The 21,982-nt window shown below is 36.6% G+C and overlaps 1 protein-coding gene across 4 annotated transcripts in view; it reads left to right on the top strand.

Moving 5' to 3' along the window:
* The window catches only part of DCN (decorin), a 53,493-nt gene that overhangs the window by 13,419 nt on the left and 18,092 nt on the right, over positions 1-21,982 (top strand). For 3 of the 4 annotated variants that reach the window (XM_077845783.1, XM_077845781.1, XM_077845782.1), the window contains 2 exons: positions 1,263-1,509; positions 16,410-16,522. In XM_077845783.1, coding sequence (XP_077701909.1) covers positions 1,296-1,509; positions 16,410-16,522 — 327 coding nt within the window. In that variant the 5' untranslated portion in view covers positions 1,263-1,295. Of the gene's footprint in view, positions 1-346; positions 512-1,262; positions 1,510-16,409; positions 16,523-21,982 lie in introns of those variants that run through there. The other variant, XM_077845780.1, reaches the window with a different exon arrangement.

Raw genomic sequence — 21,982 nt, 5'->3', positions numbered from 1 at the left:
AAATCAGTAGGGTTTTTCCATATGTGTTTATTAGAAAATGATCAGTTTGAGAAACTGGCCAATAGATTTATTTTAAAAAATAAATCATGCTTATACCAAATTGGGGTTTTCTATTTGTTACCTTTCTTAGGCAGGAAATTTGATGTTGAAAAAAGATAAGTTTGAGTTTAAAAAAAATCAGGCTGACTGGTTGCTTGGAACAGACCGAATAACTGGTATTGTTAATAAATTGATAGTCAATTGAGTCATTTATGTGCAAAATGTTGTGCAAGGCCTGGGTACAGAACAAAGAATAATAAGACACGCCCCGAAGGAGTACATCTTCTAGTTGGGGGGACAGACCAAGCATGCAAAACAAATTACAGTATAATGTGATAAGTTCTTTAAAAGAGGTAAGAGCAACGTGCTTTGGGACACAGAAGAGGGAGGAAGCAGCATCCTGCCTGGATGAGCCAGGGAATCCACAAGGGAAGTCCATTATCTCACTCAGTCTTTACAGCCATCTTACAAGGTAGGTATTTTAAATGGCACTTAGCTTTGAGTGTCAGGGTTGAGGTGGGGACTGGAGAAGAGAGGAAATGGAAAGAAAGAGGGCATGAAACATCACTTGGTACCAAATTATGAATGGTCTCATACGCAACAAAGGGGATGTGGACCTTATTGGTAAGCCTTGAGAAGTCAACAAGGAGTTTTCCGTAGGATAGGAATACAGTGAAATCTAATTTTCAGAACATGACTTGAGCAGCAGAGTGGAAGATGACCTGGAGTAGAGGAAATATTCAAGGCGGAGACCACTTGGAGGCTCTTGTTCAGGGAGTGATGAGAAAAGTCCGGACCAAGATAAACACAGAGGCTTCCAGGGTGATTTCTGACACAGGATTTGAAACTCTCTCGTGTGTATAGACAAAATTTCATTCGACTGTGCCATGGCTTGTGTTGAATGAGCCCTGGAAATTCCAACCACGGTCTAGCATCATAACGATTTTGCCAATGACCTATGTCCCACACCGTCTCAAATCTGACCCCAAATTCAAGCAAGCAGATTTAAATTACATTCAAATTTCTTTTCGTAAGGGAATCCCCGTTCCAGGTCGTCTGTTAGCACCTTTCAGATACATTGCAGTGTTGGGCTTCCTAACAAATAAGGGAAAATGATGGTTATTTTATACTTGACCTGCACCCTCCTGAGGGGTGTTCCATATAAGACCTAACCCAGTAAGCAGGCCATGCTGCTCTTCTAAACCTTTCGCTTGTTTCCCAAGGTTCCTTGGCTGTGAAAATACATGAGCTAAACCATGAAGGCAACTATCATCTTCCTCCTGCTTGCACAAGTTTCCTGGGCTGGGCCGTTCCAACAGAGAGGCTTATTTGACTTTATGCTAGAAGATGAGGCTTCCGGGATAGGCCCGGAGGACCGTGCACCTGACATGCCTGACCTCGAGCTTCTGGGACCTGTGTGTCCCTTCCGCTGTCAGTGCCATCTCCGAGTGGTCCAGTGTTCCGACCTGGGTGAGTAGGCGCAGGCTCTCTCCACCTCCCCTGCTTGCTTCACACGAGGGCTTCCTCCACCTTCAGCATTTAACTTGCAGTCTCTGCAGTTTCCAAATGTGAGAGACAGCGCCACCTATGGGGCGGGAAAGGAAGGGCGTAGGAAGAAGCAGCTTTGAAGCTGGAACTTTTTTTCTTTCTTTCTTTCTTTCTTTCTTTCTTTCTTTCTTTCTTTCTTTCTTTCTTTCTTTCTTTCTTCCTTCCTTCCTTCCTTCCTTCCTTCCTTCCTTCCTTCCTTCCTTCCTTCCTTCCTTTCTTTTCTTTCTTTTTCTTTCTTTCTTTCTTTCTTTCTTTCTTTCTTTCTTTCTTTCTTTCTTTTCTTTCTTTCTTTCCTTTCTTTTTCTTTCTTTCTTCTCAGTGGGCCTCCCATCACTTTGCAATCTCGGGCCAGTTCACTTTTTGAAAAATCTTTCCGAACATCATGGGCTCCCTTCTGTAAAATAAAATCTTGAACAAAACAATGTCTTCTGTTCGGTGATTCCAAAGTGATGGCTTCTTTTAATTCAGTGATTTGCTTCCAGGAGATGTTACCTGGATATTAAAACCCGGGTGATGTCTCTCTCTCTCCTCTTGGCTTAGCCCAGATAACAAGAGTTTTGAGCGTTACTGAATTGTAAAGTATGCAGAGCTATCAGAGGCAAAACGAGTAAATTTCTAGAACAAAAATAAATAAATAAAAAATTATCTTTCAAGTACCAAAATACTCCCTTAATCTCTGGGTCTTAGTTTTGCCTTTGCCTTTGGCATTTTGTAAGCTGGCTGTTTATATTATCTAGAAAGTTTCAAAAGCAACCTTTACAACTAAGATACGGTGTAAATATTCAATATAATTACAGGACATATATCTTTAGTGTAACACTGTATACAGTTTGATTTATCATGTTTCAAGAAGAATTTGGCCTGGGAATTCCAAGAGCAATGTGCTCAAAAGATAAATCTCCAGAAAGTTTGAGGCCCCAGCAGATGGGCCAAAGGGGAATGAATGTAGTTGACATGACAGTTGATTTGCATCTCTCTCTCTCTCTCTCTGTCTGCCCCCCTCCCTCTTCCCCTCCTTTTGGCTTACTTTCTTATAAGGAAGGAAAAAGAAAAAAATCCTCACAGAATGATTCTGCTATGGTGTATTTCCTTATGGAAAAAACTCCACAGTGTGATAGAGTACTTCTTTTAGGAACTCTGTATCTATTCGGATCATGCTATTTAGCAGTATTTTGCAGGAAAATTTGCCACTGACCTCTACAGTTGGGATACACTACATGCTGGAACTCAGGAAAACATAAAACATGTTAAATAGGAACAACTGAAAATGAAACACTTCAAGATTGCTTTTAAAATGCTGACATATTGTATAGCCATTTAAAACCCAGGGGGGAAAAAAGTGTGTAAGAGAGGCTTTAAAAGGCTACAGTATAATTCCCCTGGCTTCATTCATTCATTCAGCAAATATGTTGAGATTTCACAGTGGGTCGGATGTGTTGTAGGCCCTGGCAAGACAGGAACAAGGAAGACAGATATGGTCCTTGTTCTTGTGGGTCTGATATTATATTGGTGGGGATTATTTCTGTTTTAATGGTATATTCACTACAACAGGGATTAGATTGCTCTCAAATTCTGCAGAAACTGTTATAATATCTAGAGATTATCTGTGTTAGTATTATAGGCAGGAAGATCATGGAATTGAAAACATCTACCAAGAAATCACCGCATGATGGGCTGCCTAGTGCTAAATATTTTTTTTAAAAAATATTAAAATGGCTGAGTTCTTAAGAAATGTGAAGCCAGTTAAATCTCACTTTGCCTCTGGAAACAAGGTTAATAGGATTCGTGACTATCCTCACTACATAGATCACCAACAACGAACTTGGTATTTTTAAGGAGGAAAGGTTTGCCCATTTGCTTCTATGGTTTTATTCTCCATAGATGCAGTTTTACTTTGTTCCCATGATAAATAATGTATAAGACCTGACTCTGGTGAAAGCTTTTCAGACAGTTTTCTAGTTGTCTTTCATAAAAAAGGCCTAAGCCTATTGCTCAAAACTAAACAGAAAAATCCAGTCTCTGGAAACATCTAGTTCATTGACTTGGGTGTCTCATGATATGGTTTTGTTGATGTCCTTGTTATTATTTTGTTTCATTTATTTTGCGTTGAGGATGAGGAAGTTTCCTTCAGGTTACCTTCTGTCTAAGAGCCCAGAGTACACACCATTCCTTTAAACAGCTGCCTGACCTTATACACCTAGGAAGTCGCTAAGATTGAAGTAATGGCTTGCTTTGGGGAACCCTATCGAATGAAGAGAACTGAGCTCCCATGAGCAATAGTCTCATCTAAGTTACTTTTTATTTTTACTAAATTCATATTTTATATTGCAAAACATTTTGGTCAGATATTTTTAAAACAGAAAATACATTTCTGAAAAGGAAGAGCAATCTGCTTGGCTTTAAAGAGAACACTATCACACTTTGCAACTACAATTTAACTTCTCTTCTTATACTCTTGGAACTGTTCAGACCCTGCCATCTTCATCTGCAGAAAAATCACAGCCAGCCTTAGAAATTCTATTACCTGTGTGAGGGGCCTGGCTCATAGGGGACTCTCAATATATATTTTCTATGTGTTGATTATCTGCAGTAGAAGGTAAAGGTATGTCAAAAACAACAAGGAAGGAGAAATGGACAACCTTCTTCATAGGAATGGCAATGCAGTTTAATTTTTGTTTTAAGTTATCTAGTGATGTGATCATGAGGCTTGAATTATTATAATGAGAAAATGTAATGCACTTTGGGAGAAGAGATGTTAATGCTTCTCTGGATCAAAGGCTCATATTTTTTTAAGGATTATCCTTGCTGGAGCTTTTAATGAGTAGAGAGCAGCTACAGTGTGGAAGCACAGTAGTCCTTTGTCAGTTTTTTTTTTTTTAAGATTTTATTTATTTATTCATTAGAGACACAGAGATAGAGAGAGAGAGAGGCAGAGACACAGAAAGAGGGAGAAGCAGGCTCCATGCAAGGAGCCCGACGTGGGACTCGATCCCAGGACTCCAGGATCACGACCTGGGCTGAAGGCGGCACTAAACCGCTGAGCCACCCGGGCTGCCCCCTTTGTCATCTTATATCTAAACAGTGTTTAATAGAAGTAGACATTTCTTACTAAAATGTTTGACTTTTTTTGCTGCTAAGAAGTATTTTTGACAAAGTTAAACAACATCGATATTTCAATTTTTAAATTATTTTTTAAAGATTTTATTTATTTATTTATTTATTTATTTATTTATTTATTTTTTATTTATTTATTTATGCAGGACACAGAGAGAGAGGCAGAGACACAGACATAGGGAGGAGTAGGTTCCATGCAGGGAGCCTGATGTGGGACTTGATCCTGGGTCTCCAGTATCACGGTTTGAGCCGAAGGCAGATGCTCAACCACTGAGCCACCCAGGCGTCCCCAACACTGAATTTTTTAAATAGTCTTGCATATCTAAGATGTAAAAACAGAAATTGGAATTGACAATTAGTCCATAGGAAAATTTGAGATGTTCAAGAAGATAAATTGTTTTAGTTCCTCGTTCTAATTTATCAGAATAGTATATTGTATGTGTTTCTGTAGCATGGGGAATTGAGAAAGTAAGCATATTTTCACCTGTCCAAGAAAGTAATGAGTACTCCATAGGTATTGGCCAAGTCATTTGGCTGAATTTGTTGTAATTTAGTCTGTAATTTGGACCAGAACTTAAAGAGACCCCCTACTTTTTCTTTTTCTTCTTTTTTTAAAATCTGTAGTCTTAAATCATAAGGCGATTTACTCTTAAGTGTAGCATTTATAAAAAATAAACACTTAAATGTAAGATGAGCAAATTCAGATATCTATGAGTTACCTTAAAATAATAAGCCTACCTTATAACCTTGTAACTCATTCTTGTCAAATATTTTTGAAATGTCCTAATATTGATCCTGTGAGTGACTGTAGTTCAATGTACTTAGTATCTTGAAGGAAGACAGTTGCCTTACTTATATGTATACTCTTTGGCTCAAGTGTTAACAGACAATCATTCATCTTTGGCTCAAGTATTACCAAGTAGCATTATTTAAGACTGACTTCCTTATTGTTGCTAAAGGGCAGATCAATCCTGGCAGGTGAAATAAGCATAAGTAGTTCTTTGACTATTCTTCCAAATTAAAGTAACATTTACTGATCCATTTCTTTAAAAAATTAATTTATTTGAGAGAGAGGGAAAGAGAGAATCCTCAAGCAGACTCCAGGTTGCATGTGGAGCCTGACACGGGGCTTGATCTCACAACCCTGAGATTATGACCTGACCCAATATCAAGACTCAGACACGTAGCCCACTGAACCCCTTGATTCATTTCTTATAAGCAAATTTAAAAGGAATTTAAATAGCTTTTAAAAGGATCTAATAGTTGAAAGAACTTGGGCTTTAAAGTTCAACGCTTCTGAACTCAAGTCCTGCTTTACCATTTACTACCTATAAACACTGAAACTTTGAAACTTTCATTGGATCAATGGGAATACATTACATTTCATTAGGTAAGAACAGAAAATATTGGTAAAAGTGTCTACCATACTGTTCTATTTAGTATGCTGTTTCACACAAAGTTGGCTGGTAACGTGAGGCTATTCCTCATAATGTTCTTTTATTTTTCTTTGAAATTAAGAATTTCTGAGAAGTACATGGCCTGTCAAGCTGGATACAAAATAGCATCTTCTCTCCCCTTCCTCCTAAAGAGGACCACATCACCTCCAACTATAAATAGACAGGAATTAGAAAATGCCACAATTATCAAGGAATTCAGTCTTCTCCAAGTACCATTCCTTTGAACAAAGTGGGTTTGATTAAGTGGAGAACAGTGAAACATTTAGCTATTTAATAATCATAAATGATTCATGGCTCTCATATTTGGCTTTCCAGAGATGATGTTGGAAGATGTAACATTTTATTTTGCCATGTAAAAACAGTACAAATAACTACTGGTTCCTAATATGTACCTCATATGGCAAAAGGATATTTTAGTTTTAAAAATGTCTTAGCAAAAAACAAAACAAAACAAAATCACAACCCTTTACACTGCATAGAGTTCATTTTCTTCTTTTTAATCATTTTGCTTCAACTGGTGAAAATTTTGTCAGTAGCCACCACTTGGGATATGCATGCCATAGGTTATTTCTTATCTGGGGGAAACTGGTTTTCCAGAAGCAGATTTTATTATTATTTTTTATTTTAAAAATTTTTAAAAAGATTTTATTTATTTATTCGTAAGAGGCACATACACACACACAGAGGCAGAGACATAGGCAGAGGGAGAATCAGGCTCCATGCAGGGACTCGATCCCAGGACCCGGGGATCACGACCTGAGTCAAAGGCAGACAGACACTCAACCACTGAGCCAACCAGACACCCCCAGAAGCAATTTTTATACACAAGGTAAAGGAAACATTAGACTTCCTCTGAAGAAATCAAGTCAGAAGAATAAATTTGGGCTATTTTGTAGAGGGGCAGAGAGAATGCTGGAAGCTCAGTTGCTTTTACAGTTAATGTCTGGCACTGCAGCAGCAGGAATGTGGGGTGAACCTCATGAGGAGCTTCAGATGCATCAAAAGGATGTGCCTAAGACAGAGTGCAGGGAGGAGGTTGTGCACTGAGCATGCCCAGTGGGTTGCCTAAATTAGTATTGGGTAGGGTGGAGTAAGGCAAATCTTTAGATGAAGCAAGAGGAATTCTCATGTGACTCAGATGGCGAATGTTCCTGACACCAGGGGTTAAAGACGGGGAGGAGGAAGAGAGGATTCAAAGCCAAAGGAAGCATCTGTCTTCTTGACCTGACTGAGAACTGACATATCCCTGGTTTCCTTCTCAGTCCCAGGAGGGGGAGAGAGAGGCAGCTGTGTGGGATCAAGGCATTTGATCTGAAGGCAGCTGTGAGGCATTCTCCTCTGCAATATCATCCTGGCTCCAGAGGACAGGATGGGAATAGGTTACCAGAATATCACTTCCCTGGGCAAAAGAAATGCAGGAGACCCTCTAAACTGAGCTTTCCTCCTTCAAAGAAGAGCGAGAAGATTATCCATTCCCTTGAAAATAAGGATGAAGAATTAACCTGGTTTTCAATCCAGTCTTAATAAAAGGAAAAACCCCTGTAGCAACTACACTACAGCACTCAGGATTCAATTGACCCTTGACTTCATCTGCAGATGGCTCCGAGGCAATTTCTGCAGCTTGTCTACTGTGCTTTCACTGTAATCTGTATTGGCCTTAATTATTCTATAATAATCAAATGTATATAGAATAGTCATTATATATATGGTATATATATATAATAGTCATTTAGTATATTTCATCTACTTACTTAAACATTTACTTCTCCTACCAGAAAGGAAGCATAGTGATAACTTATCTTTGCCCTCTACTCAATAACATGCCTTATACTGGGTGCCTACTCCAACATCAATAAATGCCTGATGAATGAATAAGTGGACACAGGCATGACCTAGTGCTTGGGTGAGTGCATAATTCTACAATATTCTTGATTCTATCAAGCTGGAGAATGGAGGGAACATGGCTAACTGGGGATGAGGGGCCATGGAGCTGTGGTACGCAGCTTTATTTGCTTTTGTTTTTTTGTTTGTTTTAGTTTTGCTTTGAGAATGACCATAGAACCGGGAAGGCTAAACCTTCCTTGAGTTTATTTGCTCTTGTTTTTTTAAAGGTTTTATTTATTTATTCATGAGAGACACACAGAGAGAGAGGCAGAGACACAGGCAGAGGGAGAAGCAGGCTCCCTGTGGGGAGCCTGATGTGGGACTTGATCCCAGGATCTAAGTTGAAGGCAGATGCTCAACCACTGAGCCTCCCAGGTGTCCCCCTTGAGTTTATTTGAAAAGGGAATCAAATTAAGGGGGGAATCTACTATTTCTGAAAGCTGATTCAACTCCCACCACAATCAAATTGCCATTTTTGAAAGGGAAATAGGGTCCCATGCACGCCTTGAACAGAAAGGTTTTTGATGGAGCTGGGATTCCAATATGTAGTTCCATGTGCCAGAAATGAAGTGTATCGCCATTGTCCTAATTATTAAAATGAAGACGAAATTCTAAAAAAATTTGTTGGAAATCAACAAGAATAAATCTTTGAGTTTGGACCCCTGCCACAGAGCAGCGGGGAGGGGGGAGAAAGCATGATGTCTTAGGACAACCTGGCCTTTGTCCAACATGATGTTTACCAGATTGCTGGCATTTGCTAGCAGAACCATGTTATTTATCACTGGGACAACTAGGGAAAAAAAAGGTGCAGTTCTCATTAGCCTTTATTCCAGAGATGATTTTCTGGTAACATCTTAAGTAGAATCTTATTTATTATTAAGTAGAATCTTATTTATTATTATTTAAATAATCATATTTTAAAGAAGAAAAACTCCTTTTACAGAATTTGGGGGAACAAATAAATAATTCAGACTAGCCTTGGAAATAATTGCATTTTCATGGAAAGTTTAGAATTATATTAAAGGAGGCTCATTAAAAAATAATTAAATTTAGAAAAACCACTCTGTTCCTGTTACTGCATCTGAATAAATATTATCTCAAAACTTGGTGACTTAAAAAGATAATTTTATTTTGCTCATTATTCAAGTACAGGAAATTTGAGCAGATCTCAGACTGTTCTCGCTCGGGGTCTCTCATGCATTTCAGGCAGGTGTTGGCTGGGGCCATGGCCGTGGGGAGTCTGGCCTCGATTCCACACCCAAGACAGCTCACTCATAACTGGAGTTGGAGCTGCTGTTGCCTGTGGGCTCAGCTGTTCTGTCATCTGGAGCGCTTCACATGGCCTCTGCAGCAGGGTGGTCTCAGCTTAGACAGGCCTTTTACGTAGCCCATAGCCCCTGGCTGCCCCAGAGCAAGTGTCCCAGAAGAACTGGGTAGCAGCTGTCCAACCTTTCCTGACCTAGCTCAAAAGTCATGCTGTGTTTCTCTTCTGGCCCATTCCATTAAGCCATAGAGGCATTATAAGTCCATCCCAGAGTCGACAGGAGGGGAATTTGAATTCATCTTTTGATGAGGTTGGGACAAGTTTGTATTGAATAAGAACATATAAGATGGGAGATATGATAAACGCTATCTTTGGAAAAGCTAATTACCTCCATGCTCACTTAGACTTCTATACATTTCTAATGAGAAATATAGGTATACATTATGCATTATACACAGATACTACACGTCCCTGTGAAGGTCATTATTTAACAGTTGCAGACTACTTAAAAGGTCACATCAATTATATTCAAATTAGTTTACAAGTCTATTTCATAGTTACTTCAACTTTCTACTTAAGATTGTAAGAAAGGCATTGAATCTTCAGGGCTTTCTTTTCTATTGTAGAATATCTTACTTGAAGCCAGTTTCACCTGGCTAATTGAAATTTCATTTAAAATGCTTAATATCAAGACGCCTGGATGGCTCAGTGGTTGAGTGTCTGCCTTTGGCTCGGGGCGTGATCCCGGGGTCCTGGGACTGAGTCCCTCATGGGGCCCCCACAGAGAGCCTGCTTCTCCCTCTGCCTCTCTCTGTGTGTCTCTCATGAATAAACACAGAAAATCTTTAAAAAAACCAAAATGCTTAACACTTTGCTTTCCATATAGTTTGAGAATGACTATAAAATTCATCAGTTTCAATAAGAATAATTTAGCTAAAATCATATATGGTTAATAAGATCATATATAAAGACAACTTCAGGGGTTTTTATTTAAAAGCTTAAGGTAAAAAAATATACTTAAGGATGATTAACTACTTTTATACTCTCTGAGGATTACTTTCAGTTCAAACAATTTTCAACTGAAATAAAGTTTTTAATCACCTCGAAAAACTCTTTAGCTCTAGTAATTCTACCCCAGTCTACATCATGCTCAGCTTTCTCAGATAAAGAGAGAGAAGTGGGGGGAATGCTAAGGTAAAAGTCCTAGTTATTTGTAGCTCGTGTAGCTGAGCTGTAGCTGAGTTGATCCTAACTCAAAGCCACTCACTCTCTGGATGATAATGCTAACCAAAACAAATGGACCAATATGAACAAAGACTGATAATTTACAAATTTGCCAAAAAAGCCTAGCATTTGCCACTATTAAAATAGAGTTAGATGGACCAGGACAGCTTTTGGGAGGCTTAGGTATTTGTTGGGGGAACCTGTGCTTGCTAAACCGAGGGGTTACCAGCCAAAAGCTGAGCTTGGTAGACAAGCTCTGTAGAGACTCTGAACATGTTGCCCCCATGAGCAATGAGGAATGCAACATGACCACAAGGGGTCTGGTAAGAAGAGCCACCCCGGGAATAAGAGCTTTCAGAGAAAAGTTTGTGTGTGATACATGGGGAGAGCTGACTTTAGCTTTTGGGATAGTATGGGTTATAATTGTGTTATACAGGAAAAGCATAACCCTGAAAAACCATCACTTTGCCACAGATTTACAAGACTAATCATCAGCAGGTTAATTGGAGCTGTGCCCTTTCCATCTCCTTATTGGTGACACTTACAGGTCTTGATAACTGAGGACCTGCTTTGCATGATGGCAGGAGATTATTCTGTAAAACATCTTACTGAATTCTCACAAAAAGTCTGCAAAAGATGCAAAAAAAAAAAAAAAAAAAAAAACACACAAACAAAACAAAACAAAAAAAACAACAAGGCCTAGACAGCTTCAGCAACTTGCCCAGGGATGTTAAGGATCAAGAAGAGGAACCAGGATAAAAATTCAAACACCAATCTTTTTATTTAAAAAGTCATATGATAAAAAATAAAATAAATAAAATAAAAAATAAAAAGTCATATGAACATTTCTAATATACACAAAATCTGCAAAATAAGAGACTCTGGTGCACCCACCACTGGGCTTCAACAAGTGTTGAAATATGCTAATATTTTTCTATATATCCCCACCCACTTCCTCCCTTCCCTATTATTATAAAGCAAATTCCAGATATCATATCATTTTATCCAACAATACATCAGTGTGTTTCACTCAAAGATTAAAGCTCTCAATTCATACAATCATGACAACCAGATAATTTAAAATCATTTCTTTTGTCAAATACTCTTTCAATGTATACATTTTCAGTCATCTCATAAATATTAAGAGACTTTTTATTTTGCAGTTTCTGTAAATTAAGATCCAAATGAAGTACATATATTGCAATCATTTAAATAGCTTTTAAGTCTCTTTTAAACTATACATTTGGAAAACTAACATTACTTTTCTTTGTGGTTTATCTGTTGAAGAAATGGGGATTATGTTGAATCTATTTCTTCTTTTTAAGTATTTACTTTAATTTTAGTTAACATACAATGTTACATTGGTTTCAATATAACATACAACATAGTGATTCAATGCTTTCATATATCACTCTGTGCTCACCACAAGTGCATTCCTTCATCCCCATCTCCTGTTTCACCCATTCCCCCATCCTCTCCCCCTTTGGTAACCATCAGTTTGTTGTCTATAATTAAGAGTTTGTTTCTTTATTTGTCTCTCTCTTATTTTTTCCCCTTTACTTGTTTGTTTTTTAAATTCCACATATGAGTGAAATTATATATTTGTCTTTCTCCGACTGACTTATTTCACTTAGCATTATACTCTCTATTTCCATCCATTCCAGCAAATGATAAAATTTCATTCCTTTTTATGGCTGAATAATATTCCATTATATCTATAAGTATATAGATATAGATATCACATCTTTATCCATTCATTAATCGTTGGACACGGAGTTGCTTCCATATCTTGGATATTGTAAATAATGCTGCTATAAACATGGGGGTGAATGTATCCCTTTGCATTAGTGTTCTTGTATTCTTTTTTTTTTAGTATTTTATTTATTATTTGACAGAGAGAGGGAGAAAGAGAGAAAGAGAGAGAGCACAAGCAGGGAGAACAGAGGAACTGGGAGAAGCAGACTTCCCACTGAGCAGCGAGCCTGTGCCTGTGGGACTTAAACCTAGGATCCTGAGATCATAACCTGAGCCAAAGGCAGATGCTTAATCCACTGAGCCACCCAGGTGCCCCAGTGTCCTTCTATTCTTTGGGTAAATTCCTAGTAGTATGATTTTCGTATCATAAGATAGTTCTATTTTTAACTTTGAGGAGCCTCCATACTGTTTTCCACACTGGCTGCACCAGTTTGCATTCCCACCAACAGGGCAGAAAGGTTCCTTTTTCTCCACATTCTCACCAGTGCCTGTTGTTTCTTGTGTTGTTGATTTGAGCCATTCTGACAGGTGTGAGGTAATATCTCATGGTTTTGATTTGCATTTCCCTAATGATGAGTGATGTCGAGAATCTTTTCATATGTCTGTTGGCCATCTGGATTTCTTCTTTGGAGAAATATCTGTTTATCTATGCTGCCCATTTTTTTTTTAATGCTGCCCATTTTTTAAGTAGTGTTGTTGAATCCATTTCCTTAGCAGACTTAAGCATGTAACTTTGACTTCTACATTTCTTATAAATTGGGAGTTACATCTACAGGCTTAATCAGATTCAGTATTCATTATTTGATTATTTTTGACAATACTAATTCATAAATGAGAGTCTGTTTCTCAATCCAAGGGTTTAGAATTGATCTCTTCCCATAAAAAATATATGTCATACAAGGAAACTATACCATTGGATCAGTTACCATGAGAGACAGAAAGGGTAGTATCCTTCAGACGCATGTAGCCAAAAGTTCTTCACAAATATGTCAAAGGCACAGAAGAAAATGAGAGCAATTTTCAGATGCAGATACTGGGAATGACATATTTGATGGTAATGTTCATCTCTAAAATATTTCTGGCCAACCAAGAATCAGAGAGAAAATTATGATTATTTTAGCCAGTTGTATTCTAGTACTTCTGAGGAAAAGTAAGAACTGTTATGAAAGCAGGATGTGAAGAGATGATTGTAACAAAATATAGCAGAAAAGATCTCGCAGCCATGACCATGAACTTTTCACCATGGGACATCAGGACAGACTATGATTTTAAAACTAATCAATAACAAAACTACCTTTATGTGTCCGCAGTAAGATCACAGCCCTCACGAAATATAGTCATTTGTCCCAGCTTTTCCAGAACTTGTAGAAAAGAAAGGAAACTCAGTGCAGGAAAATACCTCATGAGCTTATATACAAACAGGAGTTTGTGGGGGAGGAGGTCACTGTTACCTGGTGTGGTTCGGATGAATATTATAGAGGAGGGGTTAAAGGGGTGGTTAGAACGAAGCTAGAAAAACATGAGTGGATGGAATATTCCATGCAACATAAACCGTAAGAACAAAAACAAATAGTTAAGAATAAACACAGTATGTTCAAGGAACAGCGTAGATCAACATCTTTAAAAAATACAGTGTATATATATATATATATATATATATATATATATATATTTACATATATGCCATAAAAAAAAAAATATATATATATATATATATATATATATGGCACGTTGGATCTTTCTTGATTTGGTTTAAACATAAGACACTTTAGATAAGCCATATAATTTCATTTGATTTCTGTTTCTTTACCTATAAAAGAGTATTGGAACTCAATTAGAAGTTCCCTAATTTCTGGGGATGTTTTTGGAATATTGCACAAGTTAATTTGATATAAGTTCAAAAACAAAGTCAACAAAGTAACAACAGCTTGCCATCTGCTATTTTAATTATTATTTTTTAAGACAGTAATTTAAGATGGAGGCAGAAACTAGTTTCAGAAATGTGTGTTCATGTATGTGAGTATTCATGTGTGTGATTTATATTAAAACTAACTCCACTGAACTCATGTTTTTCTAATTTTGATAGAGACTGGTAAGAACCTCATCATAGAGTCTATCTGATGGCTTTTGGAAATCAAGGACTAGCTGCTACTTAACATTCTGTCTCTTTGTGACATTCTAAGAACTCGTAACTGGGATAATGTCCCTGTTATACTCTGCCAATAGCAAGCTAGTTGACGCCCCAATGCCCTGTCTAGACCTTAAAAGTACAGTAAGATATTGCATCTCATGTCAGAATAAAGTTCTAGTAAAAATACTAATATGTAAAATCCCTGAAATGGATATAAATTTACTAGTAATTCAGAGAAGATGCTAGGTTGTGATTTTAATCATTAAAATGACTGTCTAAGCGCTAAAATCACAAAGCAAAGATCACAAGCCAAAGCATTTTTTTAGCCTAAATCTTCAGAAAAATAATATATATAATTCACTCTAAGAAGTTGCTAAAATTCTAGCAGGACAACATAATCAAAATTGCTAGCCAAGTAGATATATCATCTTTTCCTCTCCACATCTGAAATTTATCTGCACTTTGGCTTTGAACAAATGTTAAGAGAGTCACTAGATTTGAATTCAATAATGTGTAGAAGAAAAAAAAATAATGTTTAAAAGTAAGCATAAGTGAAAATTAAAACTTTGAAAAAGAAGCCCACAGAGTAATAATGAAATGTAGGCTGTTAACTTTTTTCCAAATGAAAGGAAATGTGTCTTTTTTTCTCGGTTGAAGAACACTAATTATCAAACATTTGGCAGAAGTCTACCACTCCTAATTGCATGAAATTATCAAACTGACATTTCTGAAAATGGCAGTGATGATGACTACATAGTGCAGTTAAATATCCTCCTACAAGATAGCTGTTTATCACTGAAAACACTTCACTCTTATAATTTCTCTGTGAACTGTTTCTGTAGTAAATTCTTGGAACTTATTTATGCATGTTTAGAATCACGTGCATTTTGATATTTAAATTTATAATAATAGTTGATCTCTGAATTGGGTACTCGATATTTTTTCCACTATCAACAGAGCCATGATAATGTGAGTAAAAATGTATTTGCAGAGAAATTAGAAGGTAGGTGATTTCAGATACATTTTCTGTAATTTCCACGGAAGGCGTGAAGATAGCACTGTGACTACCATGGCAATTTAACGGTATACGCTTACATAAGATTCAAAATTGGAGAGACATCTTCTCAACATAGTAATTATATTCCCTGTTGCAATTTTCTTTCTAATTGAAAACTGTAGATTGAATTATATTTTCTATGGGGATATGGGCGATTTCTGTCTTGGTCCTCCTCTATTCCCAGGGCCTAAGAAATTGATGGTGTCTAGGAGGTATTTCATAAGGCTTTGTTGAAGGAATGAATGAAAGAATTCAAGTTTCAGATATGATGGGGAGGATGAAAAACTTTTCTGATTTATGTTATTCAATCTCAAATATAGAAAAGATCACATGAATTTGAGTCAATAGAATATCAGATTTTTGCGGAACATCCTACATCAATATGAAACAAAGCCAATGGAAGAGAGAGAAGCGTTTTAAATATAGATCTGTGGCAATGTTAGGTTAGGTCAAAGGATCTTTGATGATTTGGCTAAAGCTCTTCTCTGCTAAATGGTATATTTATGTAGAAAGGTAGAGATTTAGAAATCACTTGCACTTAACATTTATGAAAAGAATTATTTTCTAAAATGAGAACAATGAAGTAAAACCTTGATGTGCCCTGAGAAATTTGAGCCACTCCCTTACAAAGTATAAATTTTATTTTTACACAGAGAGGTAATTATGTGGGGAAAATAATGTGGTCTGTGTATAATTTAAATATACATATATGTTTAAATATATATATTTATATTTATATATATGTATCATTTGACTTCTTTGGAAAGAACAAAGCAGATATTTTAAACTATAATTGATATAATTCCTAGAAGAAGAAAAATATGACACTGGTAAAACTTTCATTGCAATATCAATTTCTTTGTAAACACGTCCTTTGTGATTCTGTAGTCACGTGCCCCTTTCACTGACTACACATTGCTTTTACTGTTGTGCAAGGTCTGGACAAAGTACCAAAAGATCTTCCCCCTGACACTACGCTGCTCGACTTGCAAAACAACAAAATCACCGAAATCAAAGATGGAGACTTCAAGAACCTCAAGAACCTGCATGTAAGAATTCTTTGTTTGTTTTTAAGTTGTAACAAGATGGAACTCTCAGGATTTTTCAAAACAAAAGTTAGGTAACGCCAGTAGTACTTTATGGGAATATATAAGCACAGAAGCATTTATTAAATCCTCTATTTAGGGGGTAATAGGAAGCAAAGCATCATATTCATTAACCCCTAAAAATCTGCCGACTTTCTTACATATACCCCATATATCTTTAGTATTTGCCTCCTAAAAAATGCTTTATATCTTAATCTTCTCTAATGTTTCATGAATAGAAGTCTTTATCTGCCTAGTTAGATTTTACTTCAATATTGGAAAAATATACAGAATGCATTACTGATCTTAGTATTATTTTCTTTCTTTTGTCTGCTTTCATTAATTTTCTAAGAGGTACCAATGTTGTAAAGGCTCAAAGATTGGCACCAAGAAAAAAAAGGATAACCATCCATATTTTATTTAGTAAATGTAATTCTGCCTTCAAATATCTTTATATCTGTATCTTTCTTTGTATTTAGGACTATACATGCTGCATTCTTTTCTAAAAATATTTTATTTATTTATTCATGAAAGACACACAGAGATAAGCAGAGACATAGGCAGAGGGAGAAGCAGGCTCCCCGTGGGGACCCCAATGCGAGACTTGATCCGAGGACCCCAGGATCAGGCCCTGAGCCAAAGGCAGAGAGCTCAACCACTGAGCCACCCAGGAGCCCTGCATGCTGCATTCTTATCTGTATCTGTGCTTTTATGGTGATTTTTACTCACCTATACTCTATTATAGTGTTCACACATTTAGTCTACCAGACAAGATTCCAGTAGGAAATTGATGGCACTGTCAAAAGTGTTCATAGAGAAGACTTTCCTGAAGGGACGATTTACAAAGGGATATAGGAACCAACAAAGCATTGTGAAACACCCAAACCCACCTCAGAATAGTGGAGAGCTGTAGTCCTACCTCCTTATTTCCTGTCACCGTCTCCTATGGATGAGCTTAACTGGAGGCCAGGGGTCAAGGTCATCTGGGTAAAGCAGTCCCCAGAGTTCAGCTTCCCAGGACATAGAGGAAGGTTACAAAGAATAAAGAATGAGTATAAGTGTAGTTGGGAGAGATGTGTTATAAATGGAGGATGACCAACACAATCAAATAGGGTTTAGCATTGCTAAGGCAGCCTTCTATAAAAGTAAATGCATTGTCTTTTCAGATAGGGCATCAGAATCCCTATATATTCCCTAGTCCAGCTCTCTACCTGTGGGATAAGTAAAATGTAGTTTCCCCTCAGAATACCATTGCACATTTAGTATAAATAAGCCAGACTTCAATGTCCAGAATAAATACTGCAAGTCTCATGGTCTCTGTTTTCCACTCTGGTAGACCACTCTTGAAGTATTACGTCTGGTCTTGGGCAAGACATTTAAAGAAGAGCATTAACCACCGAGTTTCCTCAGAATGATGATCATGGGGATAAAGAATTTGGAAATCATGTCTTATAGACACAGTTTAGAGAGATGTGGATGCCCAAACAGAGTGAAAAAAGGTCATGAGTGACATTTTTGAAGGGCCATGTTGGAGAAGAGAAATTGGATTTACTTACCTCAAATACAAGATGACAGAACTGTCTTGTTGACAATCAAGTGGAAATTTCAGGGAAGCAGAGTTTTGCTCAACATTAAAAATACAATGTAAAGCATTAGAATTTTCAGAAAACAATGGAGAGAATTGCTTAGTTATGAGTGACCTATATGTAGAGATAAGTTTACAGCTTCTTATGATGAATATCATAGAAATACATTTTTAAGGTTGGGAGCATAAGCAGAAAACTAATTTCACATCCATTTAGTGTTTGTAGCCATTATAGAAAAAAATTGGAGGGATATATGTGTATATATATATATATATATAGTAAGAATAGTAAATAGTAAATACATAGTAAAATATAAATATAAAAATAAATCCTCTGATTGCTATGTATTAGAATAGGAAATATAGATTCAAGGGAAATAATGTAAAGTAAAACAAACTGATCATCATATGCTATAGAGTTATATATAATCAGGACAAGATTTAGTTATCAACTTTCATACAGCTAGGATGAGAAAAGCATTAAACACCCATTAGGAGAAAACATACTATATTTTTATAAGGATGCAAAGATTTTTTCCCTTAAGATTTTAAGATTCTCTATGGAGCAGTTAATAGAAATAAAAACAGCAAATAATATGGCATGGTCAATTTATTGAAATACAACAATAGAAGCCCTGTGTTTGTTAGTAGTGAATGCTACATGCATCAAGAAGAGACAAATCAGACATATCCCACATCAGGTTACCAGTTAGTATTTGAGAGAATATGGGACAAAGGGTCTTAGAGGATTAGCAGAATTTTGAAAGAAAGAGAAGAAAAGAAGGTCTTCTATACAAAAGGAAGGGAAAAGCATAAGAAAATAAGCAGATATAAGAGTTGGCTAGAGTGAAAGATATGAGCTAGAAAGAGTGAGGATAAGGCCTGAGCTAGAGATCTCAAATCTTGAACCAATGGTATCCATCTCCACTGATAGGATACCCAGCCTGACCCCCAAAACACCTTTTCTCTGCCTTCATGGCATGTTTTCACTGGGAATGAGCTGCTGGTGATACCATTTAAACCATCATCATATATGTTAAAAGACTGCTTAAGACAAAAATTAATACTATTTTCAATGAACTAAAATTTACAACTTCTTTTTATTTTTCTATGTTTACCCTAAAGCTACTTTTTTAAGGAAGGAAAATTCTTTTACTCTAATCCTAATTTTCTGTATGTTCAAGTATAATCGGGATAATTTCTTTAAACTCCTCAGAGCCTGAAATAAGAGATATCTGGTTTCTGCGGCACGGTTATTAAATCTGGTATTTGTAATAATATGTTCTTTCTTTTCCATGTTTCCTTCTCAGCATGTTTTAGGCAACTACCATCTTGGCAATATCTTTCTTTCTACTTCAAAGTATACACTGAAGAGAGGAAGAGTTTATTAGAGCTTCCAACTGTTCAGAGGATGTCAAACAACTATATTTCTCTTACTCTTTCATTCATGATTGTTTCTGTCCTTGTTATTATGCAAATAAACATTATAATTTCAGCAAGGAAAGCCACACTTGAATGAAAAGGAGGAAGATTAATGAAACTTTAGCAAAGGTTAAAATAGAAAGGATTTAACAGAAAGTTTCCTCTTTTCTCAATAATTTTATCAATTTAGACTCTGTCTCATAATGAGTAGTATATGCTGTGCAAGAGTAGTTTTATACTTGTATGTAGAGAAAAGCATAATTATTCTGTGAAATAAGGAAAATTAAGTAGTATAACGGCAACATTCAATGTATTTCCTTTGGATTAAAAAATTGAGTAAGGGATTTTTTTAATTAAAAATTAAGTATTACAAAGGTTTAAGTATAATAGCAAATATTTGTTTAACAATTACTATACACTAGGCTTAATACCTATATATACTCACTTATTTAATTCTTATAACCATTCTTTTGAGGTAGGCAGTCTTGATAAGCCCTTTATATAGAAAAGGACACTCAGGAAGAGAGAGGTTACGTGTTCAGAGTTACTTGTTCAAAGTCATGAAGCAAATAAGAGCCAAATCTTGAGATCTAAACTCAGGAGAATTGTGAATTGAGTCTATTCATTAACTGCCTATAAATGCAGTGGTAACTATACAATCCCTTAGAACAATACCTGGTGCAGTGTAAAGCCTACATAAGTGGCTTTGGAGAAAACCTTATGATATTAAGTCAAGTTTCCCATTTTTTTCTTCCAATTTTACTGAAATATAATTGCCATACAGCTGTGTGTAAGGTTAAGACATACAGCATAATAATTTCATATATTGCAAAATGATCATCACGATAAGTGTAAACATCCATCATACATACATATATATATATATATACACATATCATAAATATATATTTTTCTTTATGAGGAGAACTTTTAGGGCTTACTCTGTTAACATCTTTGAAATACAGCATGTCGCAATGTGGGCTACAGCCAGCATGTTGTACCTCACCTCCCCAGTCCTTATTTGTCTTATAACTGGAAGTTAGTTCCTTTCCATCATCTTCTTAGGTGAAGGTGATGAGAAGCCTTTTATTCCTACCTCTACTCCTTTTTTATGCCAGTTTTGTCACCTCCCTACCTCCCAGGCTAGATCCCTTTTTCTTTAGTTACTAACAAAGAAGTTTGCTCTGATTTTTGAAGCTGTGCTTCAATTTTAGTTTAGGTGGCGCTCAGGGTATTTCCTGCCCACAAGCAACAAGTTCTCTCCTCCTCTGACTTCTCTCTCACCTCTTAGCAAAGTCATGATAAGCCGATTCTGCTTGTCTTTCTCCTTTTATTTCTTTTTCCTGTTTTCACTTTTATTTGCATTTATTTTATGGAGAATTTACTCCCAGGCCATAAATATTAATTTCTTCAATTTCTTCTGGGATATCTTTTGCTTCTGTGCAACCTCTTCTGTTTTAAGAGCATCTGCTTTTTCAGTACAGATCACGTCAGTGTGTCAGGAAGAGCACAGTAGGGGTTCATCAGCCATGAGCCCTGTACATTCAACACCACATCTTAGGGGCTTTGCTCACCTGGATGTGCTCCATGATCAGAGAATCTACATCTAAACCCTTGAGTTCAGCATTATTCTCTGCATTTTTAAGCATGTGCAGTAAAAATTCAGCACTCTTTTTGGGGCATCTGTGTCCAGCCCCACTGTTTAGCCTGGACACACTTGCCAGCTCTAACATTGTAGCGATGGAATGGCACACATGGCTTCTGCAAAGTGGCATCCTTCAGATACTTGGTGGCTTTTTCCCATATGCATACCCTTGATGCAGAAAATGGGTATTTTCATACGTGTTCTTAAAGTGAACACAAAGATTTGAACATCTTGGTTTGCATGGTTTTGTTGGATTTTTTTGGGTCAAGTAAATAGTGAACCATTTTCAGAGATCCACTTGGGTTGCTCACAGGAAGAGCTTTCCCTTTTTCATCAGCTGAACCCCTGAAGAATACTTGGGGTTCCCCCCTGACTCTTTCTCTGATTTAGCTGGCCTTTGGTATTACCCAATGGAATTAGGTTTTGTTTTACTTTTTTCCCATCTCAACATCTTGTCATTGCCTGTTATTTGTAAATGTGCTTTCTTAAATATATATCACTGTGTATGGAGCTAACATCAACCATCTTTAAGCAATACTGTATTTTCAAAAATAAGTTTTTCTCACCTGTGGATCTCTCTTTTTCCTAAGGTTGGTTTTATTAAAGCACGAGGACAAGACCTGTGGGTAGAAAGAGCTGCCTCACCTATGGATCTATTTTATGTGAAGTTCTAACTCATATGGCTTTTAAGATTTTACTTCATTATGACCAAATAATTTATTTCTTTTTCAAGTGTATTTTAATTTGAAAGCAGGAATGTTTTCCACTGGAC

The sequence above is a fragment of the Canis aureus genome, chromosome 13, assembly GCF_053574225.1.
Source record: "Canis aureus isolate CA01 chromosome 13, VMU_Caureus_v.1.0, whole genome shotgun sequence".
Classification (NCBI taxonomy): domain Eukaryota; kingdom Metazoa; phylum Chordata; class Mammalia; order Carnivora; family Canidae; genus Canis; species Canis aureus.
The sequence above is the reverse complement of the archived record's forward strand: the minus strand, read 5'-3'. Positions and strand labels throughout refer to the sequence as shown.